Consider the following 14,994-nt stretch of genomic DNA (forward strand, 5'->3'; position numbering starts at 1 on the left):
AGCGTTCTCACTTGGTCATAGGCAGATTATTTGTGATATAAGTAAGAATGGATGTAAATGAGCATTACGCGCTTTACATTCCACGGCAGCTGCCGGCCTCAGATTTCAGCTACTTACAACTTGTGACCAATTAATAATAATGGCCGTAGGTAGGTACCCCAGTGCATGGGTCCAGTGTACACCCCCAACCAAAACATGAGTGACTCCGGCTCCAGTCCAGGCCGGATGATAGGGATTTCACTTATCCCCTCCATGTGACCCCCCCCCCACTATACATTGACCTAGAATGAGCCCCGTGGACTATATAAGGAGCCGTCCACCACCGAGGACTCAGAACAAGTCATTGGCACTGCCAAGCCACAACATGGGACTGTCTGACAGCGAGAAGGCCGCCATCTCTTCCCTATGGGAGAAAATCGCACCAGAGGCCAGTAAACTGGGGGCCGAATCCATGAGCAGGTAACTAACTTAAATGGCCACCGTACCCCAGGACCGTGGAGATGCCGACGGGGTCAGCCTTCTTCATCACTTTACATTGCCTCCAATAGGATGTGATTAGGAGGGTGGTGGGCAGTGAGGAAGAAGAGGTAGAGTCTTTTAGTGTCTCTTTGAGGGTCTCGAAAAAGGCTCTGAGTTATTATCTCACAGTTTGACAAACAAAGTCAAAGCTCTGAGATAATAAGGCAGAGACTAATATAATTCAGAAGGGTCTGATGTAATACAGAAGGTTGAGATAATAAGGCTGAGTTTGACGTAATACAGAAGGCTGAGATATTAAGTCATATAGAAAGGCAGCAAGCTGAGATAATGAGACAGAGACTATATAATACAGCATGGTTAGATAATTAGACATAGTCTATATAATACATAAGGGTAAGATAATAAGGCAGAGTTTATTTAATACAGCAGGGTGAGATAATAAGGCCTTGCTCATATAATACAGCAGGGTGAGAAAATAAGGCCGAGCCTATATGATACGCTAGGGTGGGAGAATAAGGCTGAATTTATATAATACATAAGGGTGAGATAAAAAGGCAGAGTCTTAAATAATACAGAAGACTGAGCTAGTAAGGGAAAGCCATACAGAATAACTGCAAGCTGAGAATATATAATACAGCAGAGTTAGATAATCATACATAGTCTATATAATACCGTACATAAGGGTGAGATAATAAGGCAGGGTCTATTTAATACAGCAGGGCAAGATAATAAGGCAAAGTCCATATAAAACAGCGGAGTGAGATAATAAGGTCGAGCCTATATAATACATAAGGATGAGATAATAAGGCTGAGCCTATATAATACACCAGGGTGGGATAATAAGAATGAGTCTATATAATACATAAGGGTAAGATAATACGGCAGAGTCTAATATAATACAGTAGAGTCTGATGTAATACAGAAGGTTGAGATAATAAGGCAGAACAACATATACTACAACAGGCTGACAATACAGCAGAGTCTTATATAATAAGCGAGATAAAAAGACAGAGTCTTACATAATAAAGAAGACTGAGCTAAGGGAAAGTCATATAGAATAACAGGAAGCTGAGATAATGCAGAGACTATATAATACAGCAGGGTGTAATAATAAGGCATAGTCCATATAAAACAGCAGGGTGAGATAATAAGGATAAGGCTAGATAATACAACAGGGTGAGATAATAAGGCAGAACCCATATGATACACCATGGTGATATAATAAGGCAAAATCCATATAATACAGCAGGGTGAGATAATAAGACCCAGTCTATATGATACACCAGGATGGAATAATAACGTAGAGTCTATAAAATACATAAGGATGAGATAATAAGGCATAGACTGTATAATAATGCATGGTGATATAATAAGGCTGAGTCCATATAATACAGAATGGTGATAAAATAAGGCCAAGTCTATATAATACAGCAGGTTGAGATAATAAGGCAGAGTCTTTATAATACACAAGGATGAGATAATAAGGCAGCATCTGTATAATACAGCCTGTTGATATAATAAGAGTGAGCTTACATAATACAGGAGGTTGAGATAATAAGGTCAAGTCTATATAATACATAAGGATGAGATAATAAGCCAGAGTCTGTATAATATAGCATGGTGATATAATAAGGCCTAGTCCATATAATGTAGCATGGTGATATAATAAGGCCGAGTCTATATAATACAGTGTGGTGATATAAGAATGCCAAGCCTATATAATACAGGACGGTGAGATAATAAGGCAGAGTCTATATAATACACCAGAGTGGGATAATAAGGTCAAGTCTATATAATATATAAGGATGAGATAATAAGACAAAGTCCATATAATACCGCATGGTGATATAATAAGTCTGAGCCTATGTAATACAGGACGGTGAGATAATAAGGCCAAGCCTATATAATACAGCATGGGGATATAATAAGGCTGAGCCTATATAATACATCATGGTGGGATAATAAGGTCAAGTCTATATAATACATAAGGATGGATAATAAGGCAGAGTCTATATAATACACCAGAGTGGGATAATAAGGTCAAGTCTATATAATATATAAGGATGAGATAATAAGGCAAAGTCCATATAATACCGCATGGTGTCTGAGCCTATGTAATACAGGACGGTGAGATAATAAGGCCGAGCCTATATAATACACCAGGGTGGGATAATAAGGCAGAGTCAGATATACATCATATAAGGCTGAGATAATGTGGTCATGCTCATTTCTTCCTGGTTTCTTTTTCTGGATTTGTTGCTCATGGTGCCGCTGTGTCACTTATCGTTAACCCTTTCATGTGTACAGTAATTCCTTTCTTCCTAGGCTTTTCCAGAACCACCCTGATGCCAAGTCTTTCTTCAGCCGCTTTGATCTGACTCCTGGATCTCAGGATCTCTTAACCCACGGAGGGAAGATTTTCAACGCTCTCGGAGACGCCACCAAAAATCTGGACAGTTTGTCCAAGTACCAAGACCTCCACACCAACAAGCTGAAGGTCCCCGGGGGGCACATGAAGGTGAGGGGCATAATGTAGTCACCTATGTGCTGACCTAACATATCCGAGGGTGGAATGCTCCTTGTGATGGGGAATCGGCCATTATCTATGGTTTTCCTGTCCGGATAATCTTGCAGAATAAATGGTTGCACTTAGTTGTAGCAATAAAAGTAAATATTCTATTAGAAAAGTTCATTTCATTAAAATATGTGTGAACTTTTGCAACAAATATTTTATAGTTTCAGTGTAAAAAAAATAATAAAGCAACTTAGTTAATATTCCTTATTTAAATTCCCCTACCGTTTTGTGTACACAGCTCCTATGCAAATCGCTGTGCCTCCATAGTTACAGAGGGAGTCAAGCGACAAATGGGAAATTGATTACATTCACTTTATAAATGTTGCAAAATGTATAGAAAACATGGAAGACAGAAAAACAGTTGTCACAATGTATCGTATTGTTCATCCTGTGACTTTCCTGCTTTTGCAAAACTATCAGAATGTACAGAATATGTTAACCTATCGGTGCATGCTGGGAGTTGTAGTCTGAAGCTTGGGGAATACTGATCTATATATGTCCGCTCTGTTACAGCAGAGATCCCAGGGATTCATGGGTAAAGTCCACTTAGAGCAATCCCCTCCGAGGCTGTACATCTGCTAGAGAAATCTCAGCATCAGGGTGGTCTCTGGAAAGGAGTGGTGGTCCTAGATCAAGGTTTCCCATAGAAATATGGAGATCATGTGAGTGGATTTACTCCTTAAAGAATAATCACTGTTTTAAGTTTTATTTAATAAATCAAAAGTTCACATGAAAATAAGAGACTCTGTAATAAATCTCATCAGATAAATCTGCTTCTTTCTCCTTCCGGACTGATCTCTCAATCTCAAAAGTCTTTCTTCAGTGATTACAGACGTTCCCATTACTAATCTATGAGATGACAGTTGGTGCTTATAAAATTCTTTGCAGAACTGTAACTGTCATTTTCGCAGAACTCTGCATCATCTGTGTCTTCCTCTAGCTCCTCCCTCCTTCTAGCTCCTCCTTCCATCTAGCTCCTCCCTCCTTCTAACTCCTCCCTCCTAGCTCCTCCCTTATATATCCTCCCTCCTTATAACTCTTCCCTTCTTCTAGCTCCTCCCTCCTTCTAGCTCCTCCCTCCTTCTAGCTCCTCCCTCCTTCTAACACCTCCCTCCTTCTAGCTCCCCCTCCTTCTAGCTACTTCCTCCTTCTAACTCCTCCCACCTTCTAGCTCCTCCCTGATTCTAGCTCCTCCCTCCTAACACCTCCCTCCTTCTAACTCCTCCCTCCTAGCTCCCCCTCCTTCTAGCTCCTCCCTCCTAACTCCTCCCTTCTTCTAGCTCCTCCCTCCTAACTCCTCCCTCCGTCTAACACCTCCCTCCGTCTAACACCTCCCTCTTTCTAACACCTCCCTCCTTCTAACACCTCCCTCCTTCTAGCTCCTCCCTCCTTCGAACTCCTCCCTCCTTCGTAGAATTTTAAAAGCACCAACTGCCATTTCCTATCTCAGGAAAGGGAAAGTCTGTTTTCTCTGAATTCAGATTTTACAGATTTTACCTGCAAATTTAGAGTGAACGATCCGTCCAGGAGGAGAAAGAAGCAGATTTCTCTGATAAGATCTATCACAACGTTTCTTATTTTCATGAGTACTATTGATTCATTAAAGATGAAGATGTTGGCTCACTGGTTAGTCCCTCATCCACATGGTGGGATTATTTTGGGCTGTGAAACGCTTTGTGCAGTTGCAAGATGGCAGCATAATGCAGGAGAATGGGGTCCCATGGAGACCCCGACGGTACGGCGACAAACAAGTCCCAAAAAGTCGGAGCTAGTTAGATTTTGTGGTGACTTAGTTGCTGTGGTCATGGTACCCTAAGGGTCAATGTGGCCCCATTCACCTGCATTACACTGCGATGTGGCAGCAGTATAAAGAGACCTTTGGCGGCACGACCTGTGTATTCCAGCTCCGCACATGTGGCCCCCAACGTGGCACAGCACATGGAATGGAGACATAGAGGTCCTATCTCAGCTAATGGACAGGCACGGCCCAAAGATCAGTATTCTCCAACTAGTGGTGAAACGGCAACTCACAGCACACCAGGACAGCCGCAGCAGAGCTTCAAGGGTCCGCCCCGGACACCGGTAACCTTATATATGCCCCGACTGTATCAGTGCTGACCCCTGATTGTATCAGTGCTGACCCCCAATTGTATCAGTGCTGACCCCCGACTGTATCAGTGCTGACCCCCGACTGTATCAGTGCTGACCCCCCATGGTATCAGTGCTGACCCCCAATTGTATCAGTGCTGACCCCCGACTGTATCAGTGCTGACCCCCGATTGTATCAGTGCTGACCCCTGATTGTATCAGTGCTGACCCCCCGATTGTATCAGTGCTGACCCCCGACTGTATCAGTGCTGACCCCCGATTGTATCAGTGCTGACCCCCCGATTGTATCAGTGCTGACCCCCCGATTGTATCAGTGCTGACCCCGATTGTATCAGTGCTGACCCCCCGATTGTATCAGTGCTGAGCCACCCGATTGTATCAGTGCTGAGCCCCCGACTGTATCAGTGCTGACCTCCGATTGTATCAGTGCTGACCCCCCGATTGTATCAGTGCTGAGCCCCCGATTGTATCAGTGCTGACCCCCCGATTGTATCAGTGCTGAGCCCCCATTGTATCAGTGCTGAGCCCCCGATTGTATCAGTGCTGAGCCCCCATTGTATCATTGCTGAGCCCCCAACTGTATCAGGGCTGACCCCTGATCGTATCAGTGCTGACCCCGATTGTATCAGTGCTGAGCCCCCGACTGTATCAGTGCTGACCCCTGATTGTATCTGTGCTGACCCCCCAAAGTATCAGTGCTGACCCCCAGATCATATCAGTGCTGACCCCCCGATTGTATCAGTGCTGACCCCCCGACTGTATCTGTGCTGACCCCCCATAGTATCAGTGCTGAGCCCCCGACTGTATCAGTGCTGACCCCTGATTGTATCTGTGCTGACCCCCCATAGTATCAGTGCTGACCCCCGATCATATCAGTGCTGACCCCCCGATTGTATCAGTGCTGACCCCCCGACTGTATCTGTGCTGACCCCCCATAGTATCAGTGCTGAGCCCCCGACTGTATCAGTGCTGACCCCCGATTGTATCAGTGCTGACCCCCCGACTGTATCTGTGCTGACCCCCCATAGTATCAGTGCTGAGCCCCCGACTGTATCAGTGCTGACCCCTGATTGTATCTGTGCTGACCCCCCATAGTATCAGTGCTGACCCCCGATCATATCAGTGCTGACCCCCCGATTGTATCAGTGCTGACCCCCCGACTGTATCTGTGCTGACCCCCCATAGTATCAGTGCTGAGCCCCCGACTGTATCAGTGCTGACCCCCGATTGTATCAGTGCTGACCCCCCGACTGTATCAGTGCTGACCCCCCCCGACTGTATCAGTGTTGACCCCTGATTGTATCAGTGCTGACCCCCCATTGTATCAGTGCTGACACCCGATTGTATCAGTGCTGACCCCCCACTGTATCAGTGCAGACCCCTGATTGTATCAGTGCTGACCCCCGATTGCATCAGTGCAGACCCCCGATTGTATCAGTGCTGACCCCCCATTGTATCAGTGCAGACCCCTGATTGTATCAGTGCTGACCCCCGATTGTATCAGTGCTGACCCCCGATTGTATCAGTGCAGACCCCTGATTGTATCAGTGCTGACCCCCGATTGTATCAGTGCAGACCCCTGATTGTATCAGTGCTGACCCCCGATTGTATCAGTGCAGACCCCTGATTGTATCAGTGCAGACCCCTGATTGTATCAGTGCTGACCCCCGATTGCATCAGTGCAGACCCCCGATTGTATCAGTGCTGACCCCCCATTGTATCAGTGCTGATCCCCGATTGTATCAGTGCTGACCCCCGATTGTATCAGTGCTGACCCCCGATTGTATCAGTGTTGACCCCCCGATTGTATCAGTGCTGACCCCTGATTGTATCAGTGCTGACCCCTGATTGTATCAGTGCTGACCCCCCGATTGTATCAGTGCAGACCCCTGATTGTATCAGTGCTGACCCCCCGATTGTATCAGTGCTGAGCCCCCATTGTATCAGTGCTGAGCCCCCGATTGTATCAGTGCTGAGCCCCCATTGTATCATTGCTGAGCCCCCAACTGTATCAGGGCTGACCCCTGATCGTATCAGTGCTGACCCCGATTGTATCAGTGCTGAGCCCCCGACTGTATCAGTGCTGACCCCTGATTGTATCTGTGCTGACCCCCCAAAGTATCAGTGCTGACCCCCAGATCATATCAGTGCTGACCCCCCGATTGTATCAGTGCTGACCCCCCGACTGTATCTGTGCTGACCCCCCATAGTATCAGTGCTGAGCCCCCGACTGTATCAGTGCTGACCCCTGATTGTATCTGTGCTGACCCCCCATAGTATCAGTGCTGACCCCCGATCATATCAGTGCTGACCCCCCGATTGTATCAGTGCTGACCCCCCGACTGTATCTGTGCTGACCCCCCATAGTATCAGTGCTGAGCCCCCGACTGTATCAGTGCTGACCCCCGATTGTATCAGTGCTGACCCCCCGACTGTATCTGTGCTGACCCCCCATAGTATCAGTGCTGAGCCCCCGACTGTATCAGTGCTGACCCCTGATTGTATCTGTGCTGACCCCCCATAGTATCAGTGCTGACCCCCGATCATATCAGTGCTGACCCCCCGATTGTATCAGTGCTGACCCCCCGACTGTATCTGTGCTGACCCCCCATAGTATCAGTGCTGAGCCCCCGACTGTATCAGTGCTGACCCCCGATTGTATCAGTGCTGACCCCCCGACTGTATCAGTGCTGACCCCCCCCGACTGTATCAGTGTTGACCCCTGATTGTATCAGTGCTGACCCCCCATTGTATCAGTGCTGACACCCGATTGTATCAGTGCTGACCCCCCACTGTATCAGTGCAGACCCCTGATTGTATCAGTGCTGACCCCCGATTGCATCAGTGCAGACCCCCGATTGTATCAGTGCTGACCCCCCATTGTATCAGTGCAGACCCCTGATTGTATCAGTGCTGACCCCCGATTGTATCAGTGCTGACCCCCGATTGTATCAGTGCAGACCCCTGATTGTATCAGTGCTGACCCCCGATTGTATCAGTGCAGACCCCTGATTGTATCAGTGCTGACCCCCGATTGTATCAGTGCAGACCCCTGATTGTATCAGTGCAGACCCCTGATTGTATCAGTGCTGACCCCCGATTGCATCAGTGCAGACCCCCGATTGTATCAGTGCTGACCCCCCATTGTATCAGTGCTGATCCCCGATTGTATCAGTGCTGACCCCCGATTGTATCAGTGCTGACCCCCGATTGTATCAGTGTTGACCCCCCGATTGTATCAGTGCTGACCCCTGATTGTATCAGTGCTGACCCCTGATTGTATCAGTGCTGACCCCCCGATTGTATCAGTGCAGACCCCTGATTGTATCAGTGCTGACCCCTAAGTGTATCAGTGCTGACCCCCGATTGTATCAGTGCAGACCCCCGATTGTATCAGTGCTGACCCCTGATTGTATCAGTGCTGACCCCCGATTGTATCAGTGCTGACCCCCCGATTGTATCAGTGCTGACCCCCGATTGTATCAGTGCTGACCCCTGATTGTATCAGTGCTGACCCCCGATTGTATCAGTGCTGACCCCCCGATTGTATCAGTGCTGACCCCTGATTGTATCAGTGCTGACCCCCCGATTGTATCAGTGCTGACCCCTGATTGTATCAGTGCTGACCCCCGATTGTATCAGTGCTGACCCCCCGATTGTATCAGTGCTGACCCCCGATTGTATCAGTGCTGACCCCCGATTGTATCAGTGCTGACCCCCGATTGTATCAGTGCAGACCCCCGATTGTATCAGTGCTGACCCCCGATTGTATCAGTGCTGACCCCCCGATTGTATCAGTGCTGAACCCTAAGTGTATCAGTGCTGACCCCCCGATTGTATCAGTGCTGACACCCGATTGTATCAGTGCTGAGCCCCCGACTGTATCAGTGCTGACCCCCCGACTGTATCAGTGTTGACCCCCGATTGTATCAGTGCTGACCCCCCGATTGTATCAGTGCTGACCCCTGATTGTATCAGTGCAGACCCCCGATTGTATCAGTGCTGACCCCTGATTGTATCAGTGCTGACCCCCCGATTGTATCAGTGCTGACCCCCGATTGTATCAGTGCTGACCCCCGACTGTATCAGTGCTGACCCCCGATTGTATCAGTGCTGACCCCCGACTGTATCAGTGCTGACCCCCCGATCGTATCAGTGCTGACCCCCGACTGTATCAGTGCTGACCCCCCGATCGTATCAGTGCTGACCCCCCGATCGTATCAGTGCTGACCCCTGATTGTATCAGTGCTGACCCCCGATTGTATCAGTGCTGACCCCCGATTGTATCAGTGCTGACCCCCGATTGTATCAGTGCAGACCCCCGATTGTATCAGTGCTGACCCCTGATTGTATCAGTGCTGACCCCCGATTGTATCAGTGCTGACCCCTGATTGTATCAGTGCTGACCCCCGATTGTATCAGTGCTGACCCCCGATTGTATCAGTGCAGACCCCCGATTGTATCAGTGCTGACCCCTGATTGTATCAGTGCTGACCCCCGATTGTATCAGTGCTGACCCCCCGATTGTATCAGTGCTGAACCCTAAGTGTATCAGTGCTGACCCCCGATTGTATCAGTGCTGACCCCTGATTGTATCAGTGCAGACCCCCGATTGTATCAGTGCTGACCCCTGATTGTATCAGTGCTGACCCCCCGATTGTATCAGTGCTGACCCCCGACTGTATCAGTGCTGACCCCCGATTGTATCAGTGCTGACCCCCGACTGTATCAGTGCTGACCCCCCGATCGTATCAGTGCTGACCCCCCGATCGTATCAGTGCTGACCCCTGATCGTATCAGTGCTGACCCCCGATTGTATCAGTGCTGACCCCCGATTGTATCAGTGCTGACCCCCGACTGTATCAGTGCTGACCCCCGATTGTATCAGTGCTGACCCCCGATTGTATCAGTGCTGACCCCCGATTGTATCAGTGCAGACCCCCGATTGTATCAGTGCTGACCCCTGATTGTATCAGTGCTGACCCCTGATTGTATCAGTGCTGACCCCCGATTGTATCAGTGCTGACCCCTGATTGTATCAGTGCTGACCCCCGATTGTATCAGTGCTGACCCCCCGATTGTATCAGTGCTGAACCCTAAGTGTATCAGTGCTGACCCCCGATTGTATCAGTGCTGACCCCTGATTGTATCAGTGCAGACCCCCGATTGTATCAGTGCTGACCCCTGATTGTATCAGTGCTGACCCCCCGATTGTATCAGTGCTGACCCCCGATTGTATCAGTGCTGACCCCCGATTGTATCAGTGCTGACCCCCCGATTGTATCAGTGCTGACCCCCGATTGTATCAGTGCTGACCCCCCATTGTATCAGTGCTGACCCCCGATTGTATCAGTGCTGACCCCCGACTGTATCAGTGCTGACCCCCGATCGTATCAGTGCTGACCCCCGACTGTATCAGTGCTGACCCCCGATCGTATCAGTGCTGACCCCCGACTGTATCAGTGCTGACCCCCCGATTGTATCAGTGCTGACCCCCGATTGTATCAGTGCTGACCCCCGATTGTATCAGTGCTGACCCCCGATCTTCTTCCTTCCAGCTCCTCGGAGCCGCCATCCAGGAGGTTCTCGCCGCTCGTTATCCCGCAGACTTCCACCAAGCCGCCTGGGAGAAGTTCCTTAACGAGGCTTCTGGAATCATGGTCACCGGCTAATCTCTGAAGACCCCGCTGGGATATTGGTCCAAGTCACGACGTCGTCTGTCCGATCCTTAGATTCTCCATCCTGACCCGGTGACCCCCCATCCACAGAGTAACCTGCCGAGGACTTACCCCCTGCGTCCTCCTGTTAGAGACTCCTGAGCCGGAATAAGCAAGGGTTAATTATTAATGTACTTTGTTTTTTTGTTGAAAAATAAAATTACATTACAAAATTTGCAGAAGAGGAGACGTTTTTGTGACCCGCAGCGGAGCCAATACTGCACGGCCAAGATCTTTATCACATGCTCTTATCATGGACGATGAGGGGTCTCCTTGTGGAGAGAGAGCTGGTCGGCGTCTTTACAACGGTCGTCTCCAACCTGTGGTTCTGCAGCTTTGGCAAAACTACAAATCCCAGCAAGCCCCAACAGATATGAGTTGTGGTTCTGAAAAAGCCGTAGGACAATGGGTTGGAGAGGCTGCTGCGGAGCAAGGCTTCCTGGGAAAAGTATGCAAATGAGCTCCTTACTAAGCAGAAAGTCTAGTGCCACCTAGTGGCCGGAGGCATAAAGACCTCATGAGATGTATGGGGCACAGTGCAGACTGCACCATATTGTGCTGCACTGAACGCGGGCATCACACATGGCGGTGCCAAACGCTCCACTTTGGCTAATGGAGGGCGATGTTACTTTATTTGCCAACTTTACCGAGGACCTGATTCATTGTTGCATTTGCCATTTTTTGTCTTTTTGGTGTTTTTTACTTTGCGCCAAATTCTTTTAAAGAGCATTTTTCATTCTCCTTTGTACGCCTTCACCAACGCCGGCATCTGCTTTTTTTTCAGCTAATTAATCAATTGTGACTTTTTAAAAAGCTGCAAAACACTGAAGTAAAATACTGACCAAATACTGATAGTGTGAACGAGGCCTGAAGATACTTTCCCAAAATTAGTTTTTTACACTGCGTATTTTTTTTTTAAAAAAAACTGCTAGAAACCTATTTTACTTAACAGGTGAAGAAAATCTGCAACATCAAAAACTCACCAAAAATTAATCGTGGGAACGTGGGTCATCCGAAAAAATCATTCCGATTATGCTAATCGCAGACTGATCAGCGTTGGATCATAGTGTGCGCCAATCTTCTCAGAAGTGGAGAAAAAAAAAAAGGTTTCTCCATCTTCTCCATAGTGTCAGTCTGTGAAAATCAGATGTCACCCGGGTGCGGTCTGATGTTTTCTCCGAACCCACAGACCTGATTTTGGGGTTTCAAGTTTCTTTGAAAAGTTGCAAAAGTTGGTGCAAATTTTTTAAATAAAGTTTGAGCTATTTGTTTTTTATTTTTTGCAAATTGTGCAACTTTTGGAGTTAAAAAATCACAAAACAGGAGAAAGGCAACATTATATAATTTTTTTTTTATTTTGCGCAAAATCCATAAACCACGTGATTCATCTTGAAGAACAAAACAACATCAAAGAATACCAAAAAATGGAAAATGACTTAAAAAATACAAAAATAGAAAATGACTTTCAAATATACAAGTGACGAATCAGGCGCAAGTTGCAGGATTGCCCTGACCCTCTGTGGGTTAATTTTAATTATCTGCTTGCAGGACCAAGCCCCGGGCTTTGGTATTAAGGACAGGTTCACACAGGGATTTAGTAACAGAAATTCTGTAAAATCCTCCTCTAAAAATCCTTCAAAACCGCTTGGAAATATCTGTGAGCGATTCGGTTTGCTGCTTGCATGAGGAGTTTTTTTTTTTAGCTCTTTTCTTTCCCTGAAGATATTTAAAAAAAAACGACTGGTGAAAAAAATAATGCATCTCACCCCTCTCAAGCAGATCATGATGGAATCCGCTCCAAATTGTCCAATCAAAAGGCTGCAAAAACCTATTCAAGAATAGTAAAAAAAAACTCTTCCAAAACTCTTCAGCAAAATGAAAAAAACTCCAAAAAACTCAGCAGAAAAATAACGTTTCCAGAAGCGGATTCAGCTTGAAAATCTATGCACATACCAAAGTTTTTCAGGAGTTAAAAAAAATTATACGTTTTTTAAGCATTCCAGAAATGGTTCTTTTTTTATGGGGAGAAGTCATGTATTTTACCGTTTTTGAAGAAAATTGAGTGGTTTTATTTTGTTTTTACAGTTTTTTTGATTGGGCGATGCCTACTTTGGAAAAGTTTTATTTAGGCCGGCTTCACACTCAGCGTATTAAAATACGGTCCGTATATTACGGCCGTAATACGCTGAAATGTCCCGAAAATAGTGGTCCGTAGCTCCTCCGTAGGCAGGGTGTGTCAGCGTTTTTTGCGCATGGCATCCTCCGTATGTAATCCGTATGTCATCCGTACTGCGTGGTTTTCTCGCAGGCTTGCAAAACCAACATACCGCTATAGAAGTGATCCATGTGTCCCAAAAAGAAAAAAAAATATATATATATATATATATGTATATATATATATATATATGTCAGTAGACACATATATGTATAAATATTAATATTTTTTCCAGCGCTATACAGCTTGAAAGCCGGTAATTCAATTACCGGCTTTTTCCTTCTCCTTCCTAAAACCCGACATGATTTGAGACATGGTTTACATACAGTAAACCATGTCTTCTCTCCATTTTTTTTGCAGATTCCACACTACTAATGTCAGTAGTGTGTATCTGCAAAATTTGGCCGTTCTAGCTCTTAAAATAAAGGGTTAAATGGCGGAAAAAATTGGCGTGGGCTCCCGCGCAATTTTCTCCACCAGAGTAGTAAAGCCAGTGACTGAGGGCAGATATTAATAGCCTGGAGAGGGTCCACGGTTATTGGCCCCCCCCCTGGCTAAATATATCTGCCCCCAGCCACCCCAGAACAGGCACATCTGGAAGATGCGCCTATTCTGGCACTTGGCCACTCTCTTCCCATTCCCGTGTAGCGGTGGGATATGGGGTAATGAAGGGTTAATGCCACCTTGCTATTGTAAGGTGACATTAAGCCTAATTAATAATGGAGAGGCGTCAATTATGACACCTATCCATTATTAATCCAATACTAGTAAAGGGTTAAATAAAACACAAACACATTTTTTAAAATTATTTTAATGAAATAAAAACAATGGTTGTTGCAGTATTTTATTCAACGCCCAATCCAGTCACTGAAGACCCTCGTTCTGTGAGTAAAAAAACATAATAAACCAACAATATACTTACCCTCCGCAGATCTGTAACGTCCAACGATGTAAATCCTTCTGAAGGGGTTAAAACATTTTGCAGCAAGGAGCTGTGCTAATGCAGGCTACTCCTCGCTGCAAAACCCCAGGGAATGAGGCTAAAAATAGATCAATGATCTATATTTAGCTTCATTTGCGGTGAGGCGCCCTCTGCTGGCTGTTCATAGATCGTGGGAAATTACCTAGAAAGCCAGGGAGCTTTCTAGTTAATTTCCCACGATCTATGAACAGCCAGCAGAGGGCGCCTCACCGCAAATGAAGCTAAATATAGATCATTGATCTATTTTTAGCCTCATTCCCTGGGGTTTTGCAGCGAGGAGCAGCCTGCATTAGCACAGCTCCTTGCTGCAAAATGTTTTAACCCCTTCAGAAGGATTTACATCGTTGGACGTTACAGATCTGCGGAGGGTAAGTATATTGTTGGTTTATTATGTTTTTTTACTCACAGAACGAGGGTCTTCAGTGACTGGATTGGGCGTTGAATAAAATACTGCAACAACCATTGTTTTTATTTCATTAAAATAATTTTAAAAAATGTGTTTGTGTTTTATTTAACCCTTTACTAGTATTGGATTAATAATGGATAGGTGTCATAATTGACGCCTCTCCATTATTAATTAGGCTTAATGTCACCTTACAATAGCAAGGTGGCATTAACCCTTCATTACCCCATATCCCACCGCTACACGGGAATGGGAAGAGAGTGGCCAAGTGCCAGAATAGGCGCATCTTCCAGATGTGCCTTTTCTGGGGTGGCTGGGGGCAGATATTTTTAGCCAGGGGGGGGCCAATAACCGTGGACCCTCTCCAGGCTATTAATATCTGCCCTCAGTCACTGGCTTTACTACTCTGGCGGAGAAAATTGCGCGGGAGCCCACGCCAATTTTTTCCGCCATTTAACCCTTTATTTTAAGAGCTAGAACGGCCAAATTTTGCAGATACACACTACTGACATT

General features: G+C 46.5%; 1 protein-coding gene across 1 annotated transcript; it reads left to right on the forward strand.

Moving 5' to 3' along the window:
- The first annotated feature begins 274 nt into the window (after window positions 1-274).
- Window positions 275-11,056, forward strand: LOC138680510 (hemoglobin heart muscle subunit alpha-type-like). Its single transcript, XM_069767887.1, has 3 exons — window positions 275-459; window positions 2,806-2,998; window positions 10,723-11,056. The coding sequence occupies exons 1-3, from the start codon at window positions 287-289 to the stop codon at window positions 10,834-10,836; spliced, it is 480 nt and encodes a 159-aa protein (XP_069623988.1). The 5' UTR covers window positions 275-286; the 3' UTR covers window positions 10,837-11,056.
- The last annotated feature ends 3,938 nt before the right edge of the window (window positions 11,057-14,994 follow it).

Source organism: Ranitomeya imitator, chromosome 5, assembly GCF_032444005.1.
Source record: "Ranitomeya imitator isolate aRanImi1 chromosome 5, aRanImi1.pri, whole genome shotgun sequence".
NCBI lineage: Eukaryota > Metazoa > Chordata > Amphibia > Anura > Dendrobatidae > Ranitomeya > Ranitomeya imitator.